Source organism: Schistocerca cancellata, chromosome 5 (genome assembly GCF_023864275.1).
Source record: "Schistocerca cancellata isolate TAMUIC-IGC-003103 chromosome 5, iqSchCanc2.1, whole genome shotgun sequence".
Taxonomy (NCBI): Eukaryota; Metazoa; Arthropoda; class Insecta; order Orthoptera; family Acrididae; genus Schistocerca; species Schistocerca cancellata.
Genome location: NC_064630.1, coordinates 722,956,624 through 722,973,139, shown reverse-complemented (window position 1 = coordinate 722,973,139; position 16,516 = coordinate 722,956,624). Strand labels below are relative to the sequence as shown.

The 16,516-nt window shown below is 39.7% G+C and overlaps 1 protein-coding gene across 1 annotated transcript in view; it reads right to left on the bottom strand.

Annotated features, from left to right (window-relative positions):
• Positions 1–15,407: 15,407 nt before the first annotated feature.
• The window catches only part of LOC126188779 (odorant receptor Or2-like), an 84,549-nt gene continuing 83,440 nt past the window's right edge, over positions 15,408–16,516 (bottom strand). The window contains exon 5 of the mRNA XM_049930391.1: positions 15,408–15,461. Within this exon, the coding sequence (XP_049786348.1) occupies positions 15,408–15,461 (54 nt within the window). The remainder of the gene's footprint in view (positions 15,462–16,516) is intronic.

Sequence of the window (16,516 nt, the reverse complement as noted above, 5' to 3'; positions counted from 1 at the left end):
CGATAGAGATATCCTCCATCACACTCTGTAAGAAGATTCCAGCATTATCTAGTATAACCCTTAGTGGCCCTATAACAATCCAATGCCTCGAGATTATGACTACATCTGTCGATTTTGTACACATGTTGCAGTTCTGAAGCTTGTATTTCTCTCCACTAAACGTCTGTTTGCTAAACGACCCAGTGCTGGCATGCATGTGTATTTGGGAGAAGATTCTCATTCCATGTCGCGCCTCATTTCCATAATACTCCCTCCATTATTTCGCGATAAAACAAAATAAGCTGCCCTTCTTTCAACTTATTTCGTTGTCATTCGTCAATCTTCCAATAATCCCATTGTTTGCGACAATACTGCAGAAGATAAGGAACAAGTATCGTACAGATAGCTTCTTTTTGTAAATCTGTTGCAGCGTCTAACAGCTCTACTATGAAAAATGCAGTCCTTGGCTCACCCTTCCGCAAGATGTAAACACAGTTATAGGGCGTAATCACGTTATTTCATCCCCTTCTCAGTGCATGTAAACATGTTATTTAGAACACAAAACGCACTAGACAATGCATGATTAGTACCTAATTAAATGAGGGAGGTTACTATACAGTGCTTTGTTGGATAATAAAATGCAGTATTTTTGTGACATATAGCAATGTACATTAGCTTACATGATACTTTGGACAGGAGGGACTTAGAATATAAGTAGATGTTTTGGATATTCTACATAGGTTACTTTGCATTAAAATGCCTGTAGTACTGAGAAGAATATTTCTTTGTCAGTTCTGATTTCTCCATGCACTGTGCTGCCATTTCGCTGGAATGGAGTATATGCCATGGATATACAAATCTGGGCAAAAGAGGGGATTGTATTGTGCTGAGTTGTATCATTTAAACCAGCGGGCTTTCTTGGGTTACTGGAGGGTGTTAGCTATCTGGTACAGTCCTTACCTTACAAGGAAATAATCTGTAATGCTGCAGACGGCAGATTGCAAAGGATGTGAGTGCCGGCAAACACAGGGGCACGGTTGCTGTTTATGTCCAGTGGTCGCTAGTGATAGGTAAGACGCTGAATAATAACAATGTTGTAATTGTTTCCTGTACATTGTGTTTCGAAGTATTAGTATTTATTGCCTCTGTCAGGTGGGTGGTGATGGCATGCGTGAGGGAAGCATTGCCTGTGGTCAAGTTGCATAGATGCAGCTGCAGGTAATATGTGCACATCCCTCTCAACTTCGCTGCACTTCACCCTACTGCCATAAAGCAGAGTGGCCACTGAGCAGTATAGGGGCCGTGATCTGGTGTTAATCTGTCAGTGCACAGTGTCGGGCAATCACTTAGTGGCTCAGCCATGGGCATCAATCAAGAATAGCAAGTCGAGCAGCTGCTTGCAAGGGTGGAGGCAGTGTGGGGGGCAGTGAGGTGTGGTGGATGTGGTACTGTACTTGTTTAAAATAAACATGCACTCATAACTATCACATTCTATTACACCTAGTGTTATCATAATACTTATATATAGATGTTCTTCACGAAGGGACCATGTAGGTTGCATCACAAGGATTTTCTTTTTTTTTAAGTGATGTATTAGTTTCCTATTCTTTGTATATGTCCACAATAATGTCATAGTTTGGACCAAGCCAGGTTTGATAGTGGGTTATAAATTATACTAATTAAGACAAGACTATTTCGAAAAAACTATTTGGCAACTATACTATATAACAATAAAGATAATGATGTAATGTGTGTATATACAACATGAGTGCAAAGAAAGGAGATGTGACTCAGTTTACACAATAAATGTAATTGGGTGGCAAATGCTTGGCACCAATTCTTTGGTCAGAAATTATCGTGGGAATAACAGATCATAAATTACATTGATTGGTAATAAATTTTAGTGAAGGGGCATGGCAGTTCATAAATTAGATCGATTATCATATAAATCTGGAAACCATGCAGGGTGCATCAGATTTTTATACTAAATAGACGATACTCCTTTGAATTTCCCACCATTTATATCTTACCCAATTGGTCTGGAGGAGAACAGGTGCAGGAGGGTCTACATCTCTAGCTTGACCTTGGAGGAACTTGACAACAATGCAGACTGCCTGAGCTCTCTCCCAGTTTCATCACTGATAATATCCATTCTTCTAGATGTGCTGCTCACAAAAGTATGCAGTAGAATTTCGGTGAAATTGGGAACTTAAGAGTGAAGTGTTGGTGGGAGTGACATTGTTAAGAGGGGGGAGGGGGTGAGTTGTACTTGGATAGGTCATTCTGTAGAGTGCTTCCCAGCGAAATACAGAGGTTCATGCTTTGAGTCCCAGTCTGCCACAGACTTTTAATCTACTAGGAAGTATAATATCAGTGCAAACTCTGCTGCTGAGTGAAAATGAGTATTGGAAGCAAATCCATGGGCTGTGCCTGAGCCATATCTCTGCAATATTGTTTTTTTTCCAAGAGTGATAGTCTTACAAGGTATGCAGGAGAACTTCTGTGAAGTTGGATTGGCAGAACATTAGGTACCTGGAGTAGTAAATCTGTGTTAACAAGTTATGAGTCAGGCTTGGAGAGCTTAGTCTGGAGAGCACTTGCCTGCAAAAGGCAAAGCCCAGTCTGGCACACAGTCTTAAATTGCGAGTAAGTTCCTAATCAGTGCAGACTCCGCTGCAGACTGAAAATCCAATCTGGGGTTAACACTGAGTTACAGGGTGCGGTATTGTCTTGTTTATTGCGAATGTAACATGATGTCATTGAGAAAGGAGGTGGTAGTGTGCCTGAAAAAAGTGATATCTTGTAGAATAGAATGAAATGTAAGGAAATTGTTGATATTTATTGCTGTTGAATTTGGTGCTGGAACATAATCATTGTCAAATTTTAATAATAACCAAAAAGAAATTGAGGAATTTTGTTCAAAAATAGTGGTTTCTAATGACGAAATTGTCACCATTGGTTTCAGTGAAGAAGCCGGTGCCAATTATTCAGACATTATGACGCATAAAGAGGCAACAGTGAAGCTGTAGAAAGTCATGTTTTGTTTGGAACGCCAGGTGGAAACAACTTTGGATGAACTTCTGCTGATGGAAAGCCTATATAGTCAGTTGAACCCCAAATAATCCTTCAGTTTCACTGGATGACTTTTCCTCGGTTACTATAAAGTGTGACTTTTCTGCCAGAAAATCATGAATTCAGTCATCTAACTGAGACAATACTTGCAAGAATGGCTATGGTGAGTTTGGAACACTTTCACTGTCTTTGAGCCCTGGTGATGTCATACCTAGTCACTTGAAGTGTCTCAAGCCAGGTTCCTTTTCTATGATATAATCATAGCATCAGAAACTATGCAGTCCCTTTACATGACAACACAGAATCGAGAAATTTAAAATGACAAGATGGTATTAAATTGATGCCATGTTTAAAAGTATCTGAACTATCTGAATTTTATGCCTTGTTCAGACGTATTCGATTATTTATCAAAAATAAGTAAACACATTGAATGTACTGGTATCAGCTACCACAAGAAATATAACCTACAAGATAAGCGGGACTTGTCAACGAGCTTAGTTCAATCTCTGTACCATACTTCGTTTAAGGCACAATGGGACCCCCACATTAAATATTTCCACATCTAAATGATCGAAACTATCAAAAATACGTAAGTGCATGCAAAAAACACACACACACACACTCACACCATGGCTACATCAAGTGTCATATTGTTAATTCCATGTCTGAAATATATACAAAAAATAAGGCACCAACATACACAGATGAAATATATATCTCACGGGTCACAACATTATTTCTGTACCTAAAATACATAGAGGGTGGAACATACAGTAATTTATTTCCGCATCTATACTGAACAGCAAAAATGTCAGCAAGAACATGTTTATTTCCGTGTCACAATGTGATTTTCATGTCTAAAGTGTATATAACATCTGTCAAAATACACTCCTGGAAATGGAAAAAAGAATACATTGACACCAGTGTGTCAGACCCACCATACTTGCTCCGGACACTGCGAGAGGGCTGTACAAGCAATGATCACACGCACGGCACAGCGGACACACCAGGCACCGCGGTGTTGGCCGTCGAATGGCGCTAGCTGCGCAGAATTTGTGCACCGCCGCCGTCAGTGTCGGCCAGTTTGCCGTGGCATACGGAGCTCCATCGCAGTCTTTAACACTGGTAGCATGCCGCGACAGCGTGGACGTGAACCGTATGTGCAGTTGACGGACTTTGAGCGAGTGCGTATAGTGGGCATGCGGGAGGCCGGGTGGACGTACCGCCGAATTGCTCAACACGTGGGGCGTGAGGTCTCCACAGTACATCGATGTTGTCGCCAGTGGTCGGCGGAAGGTGCACGTGCCCGTCGACCTGGGACCGGACCGCAGCGACGTACGGATGCACGCCAAGACCGTAGGATCCTACACAGTGCCGTAGGGGACTGCACCGCCACTTCCCAGCAAATTAGGGACACTGTTGCTCCTGGGGTATCGGCGAGGACCATTCGCAACCGTCTCCATGAAGCTGGGCTACGGTCCCGCACACCGTTAGGCCGTCTTCCGCTCACGCCCCAACATCGTGCAGCCCGCCTCCAGTGGTGTCGCGACAGGCGTGAATGGAGGGACGAATGGAGACGTGTCGTCTTCAGCGATGAGAGTCGCTTCTGCCTTGGTGCCAATGATGGTCGTATGCGTGTTTGGCGCCGTGCAGGTGAGCGCCACAATCAGGACTGCATACGACCGAGGGACACAGGGCCAACACCCGGCATCATGGTGTGGGGAGCGATCTCCTACACTGGCCGTACACCACTGGTGATCGTCGAGGGGACACTGAATAGTGCACGGTACATCCAAACCGTCATCGAACCCATCGTTCTACCATTCCTAGACTGGCAAGGGAACTTGCTGTTCCAACAGGACAATGCACGTCCGCATGTATCCCGTGCCACCCAACGTGCTCTAGAAGTTGTAAGTCAACTACCCTGGCCAGCAAGATCTCCGGATCTGTTCCCCATTGAGCATGTTTGGGACTGGATGAAGCGTCGTCTCACGCGGTCTGCACGTGCAGCACGAACGCTGGTCCAACTGAGGCGCCAGGTGGAAATGGCATGGCAAGCCGTTCCACAGGACTACATCCAGCATCTCTACGATCGTCTCCATGGGAGAATAGCAGCCTGCATTGCTGCGAAAGGTGGATATACACTGTACTAGTGCCGACATTGTGCATGCTCTGTTGCCTGTGTCTATGTGCCTGTGGTTCTGTCAGTGTGATCATGTGATGTATCAGACCCCAGGAATGTGTCAATAAAGTTTCCCCTTCCTGGGACAATGAATTCACGGTGTTCTTATTTCAATTTCCAGGAGTGTGCATAAATATGTTGGCATTTCGATCTTGTACCTATTTTAGGTAATGTTACTGGTGTTAGAAAGATCGAACTTCCACCATCCTACTTCTTAGAAGTTTTCCAGTGATGCTTCACCTCACCAAGCACTATTTTAGAGGGAGAAGAATATAATGCATCATGTTCTGTATTAGACAAATACAGTCGATGTTAGTGACTGACTGACTTTCAGTCTGAGGTCTCCTTGAGGTTATATTCCACTGGTGGTACAAAAACGAAGTTTCAAAGAAGGCTGTGACATTTACCAATCAGAATTATGTTACCAAGGGTCTCAAAAACGTTTAAAGGTTGTATTTCCTATCGAAATGATAATGGGCTACTAAACAATACCAAGATATAATCATACTGCGACAAATACGAAAAGTAGGAGATTGTGGAAGAATGTTTTTCCACCAACGTTACATTTTCCGACACTTTAGTGCAATGAACTGTGCTAAAAATGACGCTTCTTGACAAGATCATTAATGTGTTTTATCACTTAAACTTCAAATTTAGTAACACATGGTCCATCAAAGAGATGAAAATTCGATACCACATATTATGATCATTGCACCAAAAAAATTATTTAAAAATACTTAAAGATTTTGAGCAAAAAACACATGCAGATTGCTTATCGTAAAATGAAATTGCTACTACAGATCCCAGAATGTGAACAAAAATGTCTGTTATTTGTCAAAATACATAAAAAGACTATAAAATAGAGGTGGCACTTCTAGTATAACTTAATTGTTCTGTTAGATTTAAAAAATACTCATGGCTCACATATGTGCACTACTGATTTGACATACACGTTACGCTGCACTTTCCAGTGACATTAGTTCAGTCTTTGTACCATGCTATAAAGGAATCAAAAATCGTCTTTATTATTTATCAACATACATGAAGATTTGTTATATAACATTACAAAACACACTGCTCATCTAACTTACAGCTTAACGTGCACTTGTCGCCAAGAATAGTTTGTTCTTTGTACCAAAGTAAATAATGCTATATTCACATCCAAATTGTCTGTATTTTTTTGTCAAAAACTAATGTTAGGCTGGCTATAAACAATATCAGTCTGCCAGACATTATAGTGACGCCCCATAGTAGGGCATTATCTTGCAGTATCAAATATTTGCGATTTTATGCTGATAATGCCAACTAATACTGCCACAGAGCGAAAACTATATATGAGAATCTCATGAAATAGCATACTGTGTAAGTAGGCTGTTTAGGTTTTTATGTTGGCAACACCACGTAACACTCTATATGAAAATCACTGATTGTGCAGTGTGTGGCTGGTTGGCATTGTTGGAATATTTGCTATTGTAGTGTTGGGCAGTTGGACGTAAACAGCATGTAGCGTTGCGCAGTTGGAGGTGAGCTTCCAGCAATGGTGGATGTGGGGAGAGAGATGGCAGAATTTTGAGAGCGGACGACATGGACGTGTGTCCATCAGAAAGAGTAAATTTGTAATAATTTATATATATATATATAATGACTTTTGAACATTATTAAAGTAAATACATTGTTTGTTCTCTATCAAAATCTTTCATTTGCTAACTATGCCTATCAGTAGTTAATGCCTTCAGCAGTTAGAATCTTTTATTTAGCTGGCAGTATTGGCGCTCGCTGTATTGCAGTAGTTTGAGTCATGAAGATTTTTGTGAGGTAAGTGATTCATGAAAGGTATAGGTTATTGTTAGTCAGGGCCATTCTTTCGTAGGGACTATTGAAAGTCAGATTGTGTTGCGCTAAAAAATATAGTGTGTGTCAGTTTACTGTTGATCAGAATAAATAAAGAGAGAAATGTCTGAGTACATTCAGTTCTGCTCAGCTGTTTGAAAATCAAATAACGTAAGAGGCTTATTAGCATAATAATTCATTAATTTTTCTAAGGGGATGTTTCATATATCGACCCTTAGCCAAGGATACCTTACTGGAGAGAATCTCCTTTGTAGTTGTAGTTTTTCATTGTTGTACAGTTAGTTGCTTATTTCATTTGATATCTGGTTTCCAGCTGTGTTGTAGCATTTGTGTTATAAAATAAAATTAAATGCATTTGCTAATGTGAACACTTTCTGTCAACAGATCTGTTAAATAATAATTTTATGATCCACATTCTTCAAAAAAGGAGCACTTGGAAAGGAAAGAACAATAATAAGGGACTAATAACAGTACTGCATACATAATTTTCTTTTAAAGTACTTGGTAATTTTTTTTTTGAATAAGTTGTTGTGGTGCACCACTTTAGTAACATAGACATTAAGATGTGAATATACATTTTCTTATCTGCATTGTTGTCTTTAGTGTACTATTTTTTCTGCTTGTGGATTTGTCATGTTTAGATATAAGTTACTGCACTTGGTGCTGCTGTTCGCCAGGCATAGTGCTACTAAATTTCACTTTGTATTACTCTGCTAAGCCAGTTTTACTACTGATTTATTTTCCTTGTTTGCTGCACATTGCCTTATATTAGTTGTAATATTGCTTTTGCTTTGCTAATTTAGATATAATGCTGCTTGCTTTGCCAATTTGCATTTTTTTGTCATTGCTGTTTGTGTTAATTGTTTTGTGTTGCTGCATTGCCTCATCCCTCAGTTTATGTATCTGAGCACAGTAGATTTAAGTTAGCTTAAGAGGGGGTAGACTATATAAGAGAATGAGTCGCGATGAATTGGAAGAAATGCATGGAGATGTTATACAAAAAAAGTTTGTAAAAAAAGGTACTGTACAATGAACAACAATTATTTGGAGAGAAGATATGAATAGAATACAGAAAGCAGGTATAGATAGGACTTTTTGAGAATAATGATGAATGAAGGGAGATCTCCAAGAAGTAAGGAAAGTATTGTTTGCAAAATACTGCAGTAATACAAACCTTGTCGTTTCCTTTTGTGTTATTCCGCTATGTGTTTGTGTAACCTTGTGTATTTGTGTTCTTCCTGTCTTTATGTGTTTATCTGATAAGAGTTATGCTGTAGGATTTTTCTAATACTATGTTATTTACTTTGTAAAGATGTTTAGACATTATTTATTCTGTTATGTTTTAATGCTCATGTGTGAAGTTAATGTTTCGAAAACTATTCTCATTATTTTATTTATTTACTTATGTCATAATTCCTGTAACACTGATGTACATGTTTATTTCTATTCTTTTGTAAAACCTGTACTATTACAAGTGTTAACTGTATTGTTATGTTCTTTAATGATGTATTTTGTACCTTTGCAATTGTATTCTTATGTTGTAAATTTATAATTGTACAGACACTACTTCTTCAAATTAAGTTTCATTTCAGTGCACACATTTATATTGGTCATAGTATATGCATAATATGTGAGAAGTTGGAACAGTTAGTGTTTACACATGTGTTAATAATTCAGCTAGGGGCTGATTAACAGCATTGCTGGTTCTAAGGACAATTCCAAAACCTTTGTGAGTGCACAGGTGGTGGTTTATGGACTTGCTATATTGTCCGCAAGACTCTTCGATGGTGATTGTGCACCTGCACAGTCGCAACAGATGGCTTCTGGGCGTCTCTACAAGGACTACAGTGGGTCTACACCTTTGATGATCCACCAATACCATTATCTCTGCAAGGACTACAGTGGGTCCACACCATTGATGGCCCACCAGTACCATACTCTCTACCAGAACTACAGTGGGTCTGCTCTGTGATGACCTACCTACCAATAACTGAACAGTAGTAATACCCATTTGCACAGGTAAGGAACATAGGTTTTTATGCTTTCAAATCCCAACTGCGACTACTTTTCGAAGGAAACCAAACATTATAGTGACTCTGTGCAAAATCGTAACGTAGCTGGCTAAGCAAGTTGAGACTTGTGCTGACAAGCTATTACTTGTTACAACAAGCGATAGAGTTTAGTCAGCAAGTTGAGACTTGGTGAGGCCAGTGAGCCAAAACTTGTACTGAGTTCCAACGAGTGTAACGTTTAGTCAACGAGTTGAGATTGTTGATTGAGCATATGTTCATGCCTCACCACATTCCGCCTGATCTGACATACATACTGCGAGGGAGGGGCGCGGAGGGGTGGGAGGGGGCCATGTATGATGTTTCCTGAGTTCAAGGTCGGTCAAAGTGGCCCTATGTTGTCATAGCCATTTTACTATATTCCATAGGCTTGAAGTTTGATTACATCCTTGTGTCAAGACTTCTGAAGAATTAGAAATATGAAATTAACTTGTGATCCCCTATCGATAGCATTCATTATTTTGGGTGACTAAGGAGTCAGTTGTGTTTGACAATAATAATATTTTCTGTATCCATACTATGTCAACAGGCCATTTGCTTCAAGGTAATTCATAATGTTCGAATGCAGTGTGTATTCCAAAATACTACTGCAAATCGACATCAGTGATATGGATTTTTGGTTCATTGAATTACTCCAGTTTCCTTTCTTGACTACTGAGTGATCTGTGCAACTATCCAGTCATTTGTAAGGGTCTTTCGTTGAGTGAGCAATTGTATATGATTGCTAAGTATGGCACTATTGTCCAGGAATACCGTGAGAGGAATCTAATTTGTATATAGTCTCGACTGGAATACTTTGATCTGTTAAATGAGTTTAGTTACATCGCTACTTCCAAATTATTCATGTTGGTAGCTTTTGTTGATTCAATCCTGGAATATCTGTTGCATTACATATGACCAGAAACCCTTTGGAGTTTCTGCTAGGTTGGGAAATTTGGGAACTATTAAAAGCCTCTTGGACTGAAATCTGCAGTACGTTTGGTGGTCTGTAAACTATCACCGATCTTGGACAGTTTTCGTTCTTTTAAATCAAGTGTGCTCTTTCGTTGTTTTTGCAACAATATCCTGACTTGTTTGGTATAGGAGAAGAGGTAGGGGAGGGGGGGGGGAAGATGGGATCTGTACCAACTATTATTAATTTACTTCAACCACTCAGTTTGAGTCATTCCTATTTCTCAGAATTAGAGCAACATTTGTTGGATGCTTGCTTCTCATTAGAGGAATGGGGACTGTGCCTTAGGAAGGCGTCAATCAAAATTTTACCTTTTTTTTCAAATGGATAGATTTGGTGTTTATTTTTGGTGGAATTGGGTCTTATGGTATTCAATCTCGCTATAGCGACCTTCTAGTCTCTAACTCCTGTGTCCATCATGACATTCTGTACCCTCTCAAGATTTCCGCTGAGAGGTCAAGTACGTTATCACAACTACATACACTTCGAGTTGGCTTTGTACTAATTGCTAAAAATAATATTTTCTGCGATTGCGGATTATTCTTAATGCCTGCCATCGATTTCAATATATAGATTCGCTGTCGTATCGAGAATAAATTGAAGTTTCTGCGAACTACATCTCTAGAAGTCTGGTACTGGTTCCAAATGAAATTCTAATTTTCCTTGAAGAATTCAGCAACTATTTCTTCTGAGTCAGAATGCACCAATCATTAATTTATTTTGATTGTCAAGTATAACTTATACCAATACTAATTCAATGCAAACTTAAAGCAAAATCAGTTTTCAGATCAACTGCTCAACGTCCAGGTCAATGTCCAGGTCATAATAGAGTTTTGGAATGTTAGAGCAGAAATGTCACCGTTTTTGCATTGTATTTGAAACAATTAATATCGTTCTGTTCCATATGTATATTGAACGTCAGATGTAATAGGGTTATCTGGACACAGAACCGAAAAATACTGTTCTTTGCGTTGTAGTGACACTTCTTGTCACCGTGTTGATAACCAAGGAAGGATGTATGAGGACATCTGGCCGGAACTGTTTAGCAAATGCAGTTAGACAACCAGTTTAGATAGAGATCGCTGTTGTTCACCATGTCATGGTGCCAAAGAGCTCTGGGCAACTTGATGAATGGGCTCTGTGTGACGTCATATTATACAGCAGAGGGTGTCTACGTGTAGGCAATGTCTCATCACAGCGTAGAGGACATTTCCTTTCGTCCAGACTCGTGACTGATGACATGGATCCATCATCCCGTATCTTTCTCACAGACTGTTAGTATGAATGCTGAGAATCGGAATGCTTATCAGCCCTAAGTGGATGAATAAAACTGCCGAACGTTGAAACTGAGAGAATTTCATAACTGTGAATGGAAATACTTCATACTTCATATTGCAGCAGCAATACCTTCATGACTTTGTGTACTCTTTCCTTTGGCACACTAAAAAGTAGCACCAATTTAAACTACTACTAGAGGCAACTGAGACGATGAAAAGCATGATTTAAATTGACTGAATTTTAATTATTATACAATTAAATTTTATTTGGGTGATGATGTTTGCACCAGCTGAAGCGTGAAAGGAGCATGTGCGTATAATTAAACACAAATACATTTACACCTTTCATTCATTTTCAGATCCATTTTCCATCACTCACCGTGTACGTGTTGTTTGTCAGCTTTGTCCAGTCATTCCAGCACACCAATATTGCAGGAAGAAACGAACGAGCTGCATTATGTCGCTCTGTAGTTATTCTAACGTGATTGAACAATTTTAGCCACAGTGTTCTGCTGGAAGTTACTAAATTCGATCTGGATTCCTCGTAGCTTCTGATGTGGTATAACTTCTCCTTGCATTATAGCAACCCTTGCTACTTTATGCAGGATCAGTGTACAAGTCAGTCTGGCTTAAGCAGTAAGCACTAGAAGCTGTTTCGTGCCTTGTGCGAAGAGCATCATCTGAGATACAAAGCAAGATCAATCTGTCGCACGCTGTCTTCAATGGCTGTTAAAATGCTGCAGCAGCGTGTAGTATGAGTAAGTCGCCTGCAGCAGCTGAAACAAAGGACAAGTGACAGGTATTGCAAAGACTTAAACTGATGCTTAACTAAGTGCAGAAAAGGAAAACAAAACTCATTCATAACATGTTGTATGTTTCACAAGGAAACAGACAATTTAGCTCTTTATTTTCTTTCTTAAAAAAGAAACAATTAATTTATGTCAGAGATGTAAACTGTTTTTCTTAAATGCTCCGGAGACAATCGCTGTTCGTTTAAAGACGTTATTCACATAAGCATTGGCCTGTCTGACATTTCATCAGAGTTTCTTCGAATCCATTCGCAATGGTCCGTATTATGCTCACTGGGGCATTATAATGTTAATTTGAGGCAAAAGTTTTTTATTTCTTCCCTGACAAACGCACCATGAAAATTCCCAGAATGGTTCCAGCATCAAAATATCTGAGTTAAAAAAAATGATGCAGTACGCCCAGAAGCGTTTTAATGAGAAAAAGGGATCGTTGGATCGCAAACGCTGGGGTATATTGATCATTGTATTACATAGGAGCCATCCACCATGGAAAGGAAACCGTTTGTCGTTCTCATATTAACTCACTTTATCAGGAAAACAGATCACTAGCAACAGGCATATTACTTGATAAAGAACCTTGTAATTGCTTGCAAAACTTTTTTGAAGGCAAACACTTTTACTGTGTAGAGAAACTGCAACTCAAAGAGCTATCTGTGCGCTGAAATTTCTCTTCACAAATGTAACATGTCAACATAGATGTGATTTTATTTGTATAATGAAATATCTCTTTCACGATTTTTTATTAAATCTTGTATCTTAATTTTTGGTTGTTTTGTGCCGGTGTTTGCTCTTATCACAAATAGTGAAACATTAATTTAATTAAATTGGCCGATGTCACCAACGTGGGTTAATTAATGACGCAGACACCACCAGAGGGTAGGCTGCATTTGGATTATCTGTGGGAGGAAGCAGTCTGTTATCGGTAGTGGTAGTTGTCGAGTCGGTGAGGTAGGCGAACGCGCAGTGGTTTATCGTTTGATGTAGCTGCATTAGCATGCAGAGGCATCGTCAGGTGAGACTGGCTACGAGTTGTTGAACGTAAACCTTTCCAACAAATAATTCGTCCGGGAGCCGACAGCACCAAGCCAAAGTGTCCTCTTCTTTCATCAGGAAAATGGGGCATTGCACTCGTCCTCTGGCCTCGTCGCATCTGCTACATCAGCAGTCGCGACTACACATCGCCATTACACACAGATTTACCTGCATTTCAATACTAAATTCTTGAATAATTACAGATCTGTTGACACTTCATTTATTCCCCGGTAGCTGAATGGTAAGTGTGACGGACTGTCAATCCTCTGGGCCCGGGTTAGATTCCCGGCTGGGTCGGGAAATTTTCTCCGCCCGGGGATTTGGTGTTATGCTATCCTCACCGTCATCCTATCATCCTCATCGACCGGAGGTCGCCGAAGTGGCGTCATATTGAAAGACCGGCACCCGGCGAACGGTCGGCCCGACGGGGGGCCCTAGCGATACGAATAAATAAAAATTTATACCTGACTAATCATCGACCTATGACATTTTTACATGGCCAAGGGTTAGCTTTATGGATAGTAATGTGTTAGAAGTAAACTCTAATACCGTTTAAAGGAATGCAAAAGTGTTGCCAATTGTTTTTACATAAATGTGCCTCATGACTAATTTGTAAAGTAAAATAATAGTTATTCCTTTTCTTTGAAATTAAAAAAGTAATAAGAGTGTAATTAACAATTTTTTCAGTTAATTCTATTGGTAATTAAATTACACGTAGATTATTTAATTCATTTTTATAAACATTTAAATTTTTATCCGATTGCATTTTTACGTATATCTTGTTTGAGTTTAGTATTGTGTTTTAAAGATGCATCAACGGTATTCCACGAACCTAAAATGATTAGTCAGACTAAAAGTTCTCAGAAGAATAATTTTGATCATACTGTTTCAAATAATCAGAAAAGGAGGTCCTGAAAGTTTGCATTGCTGTGAGGCAACTTGTTTCCTTCGAGTATTGTGTGAGATCCACAACCTTCATGAAGCGGACGTCACGAAATTACACAGCTCGAGATCTTCTCCCGTTCTCACAGTATTACCAATTAACGATGATTCCAAATGTTGGTAAAAATAACGAAAACATATGTACACATATCTACTTTTAGTCTAAAGTACTAAAATATGATGGAGTATCTTCCAAAAGAAAGTTCTCGCCAGCCGATAAAAAAAAGAAAGTCAACTAATGTTACAATAAATTTTCAAGAAATAATTTTTTGTGCTTCAAGGAAACATGGAGTTGACTGGAGGGATACACGGCTAATTAGAAATTTACATTTCAACCAGAGAGCAAGAGTAAGAATAGGAGGTGCAATGAGTGAAGAAATTGAACTGGGAAGAGGTGTAAGACAATTTGTTGTTTGTTTATCACCAACACTGTTCAATATCTATCTGGAGGAAATTAGTAATGAAAGTTTTGATGGAAGGAGAGGAGTTTGTATAGAGGGTCGGAGAGTGGAGTGTATAAGATTTGGAGACGACATGGTTGTGATGGCAGAGAGTGAAAGAGAGATGGAACAAATGTTGGATGATCGAAACACAAAATTAGAAGAATATGGAATGAAGATTAACAAGACGAAAACGAAAAGCACGGTAACTGGAGAAAAGCGGAGAAAATGCCATATGAAAATAGGGGGAGAGGAAATAGAGCAAGTGAATAACTTCAATTACTTGGGAAGTGGAATAATGGATGATATGTATTGCTCAACAGAAATTAGGAAAAGAATAGCAATGGCAAAAGAAGGATTGAAGAGGAAACAGAAATTACTTTGTGGACCACAAAACAAAGACCTGAGGAAAAGATTTGCCAAATGATACAACTGGAGCGTTGCACTATATGGTGCAGAGACCTGGACATTGAAGAAGGAAGATGAAAGAAGATTGGAGGCACTAGAGGTGTGGATATGGAGAAGAATGGAAAAGTGAAATGGGAAGACCGAGTAAAGAATGAAGTATTAAGAAGAGTTGGAGAAGAAAGAAACATCCTGAAAATTTTCAGAAAGAGGAAACGGAACTGGATTGGACATTGTTTGAGGATGGATGTATATTGAAGGAAGGAATAGAAGGAATGGTGGGGGGGGGGGGGGAGGGGAAGAGGAAAAAGAATATATCAAATGCTGGACAATATCAAAGGAGACAAATATTCAGAAATGGAAAGGCAGGCTAAGGACAGACAAAAGTGGAAGAGGCTTAACCCATGACAAAACCTGCCGTAAGGCAGAATACTATACCACCACCACCAACCTGTGGAGAAAAAAAGGTACACTAAAATATTGGGACTGAAAAAATATGAACATTTTCAAATTTTATAGATGCATGTGATACTTATTTTATCGAGAAAATGTAAAAGAATTCCGGGAAAAAAAATACCGTAAGTGGTATGAATTTGATTCGCTTGTGAAAAACGACAAATGTCGTCGCTGATGAACTTGCGCCCTACTGAACCCGATAGAAACTTCTAGCGAGAAAGTTGTTAAGAAAAGCATAAAATTAATTCTGGTAACGTCTGTACATATTGTGTCGGGTCATGTAGGAATACAATTTATTTACATGCCGCCACCAGGATTTTTGCTCCGACAGCTCACCTTATTAGTACTGCTAATATTCCCTACCTCCCGATTTTTGCGGCTGTTACAGACTGTCATTGCAACTTTCACCCATAAAGCCGATATAGGTTATACAGAAGTAACTGTAGGTACTTCCAGGCCACTATTTCCGTTGAAGCCGAGTAATATACCGGGTGATCAAAAAGTCACTATAAATTTGAAAACTTAATAAACCACGGAATAATGTAGATAGAGAGGTAAAAATTGACACACATGCTTGGAATGACATGGGGTTTTATTAGAACCAAAAAAAAAACAAAGTTCACAATATTGTCCGACAGATGACGCTGGACAGCAAAACGTCAGTGACTGCCCATGACAATCGTGTTACAGAATAGCATCATCCCCAGCCTGGCTGATAAACACCTACTGGAATGTAGGATGTATATGCAGGATTGCGCTCCACCCCATATTGCATATTGCTAGAACCCCCGCGTGAAAGATCTCCTGCGCGCGTCGTTTGGTGATGATCGTGTGCTCAGCCGCCACTTTCGTCGTGCTTGCCCTCCCAGGCCCCCAGGCCTCAGTCCGTGCGATTATTGGCTTTGGGGTTACCTGAAGTCCCAAGTGTATCGTGATCGACCGACATCTCGAGGGATGCTGAAAGACAATATACGACATCAGTGCCTCACCATAACTTCGGACATGCTTTACAGTGCAATTCACAACATTATTCCTCGACTACAGCTATTG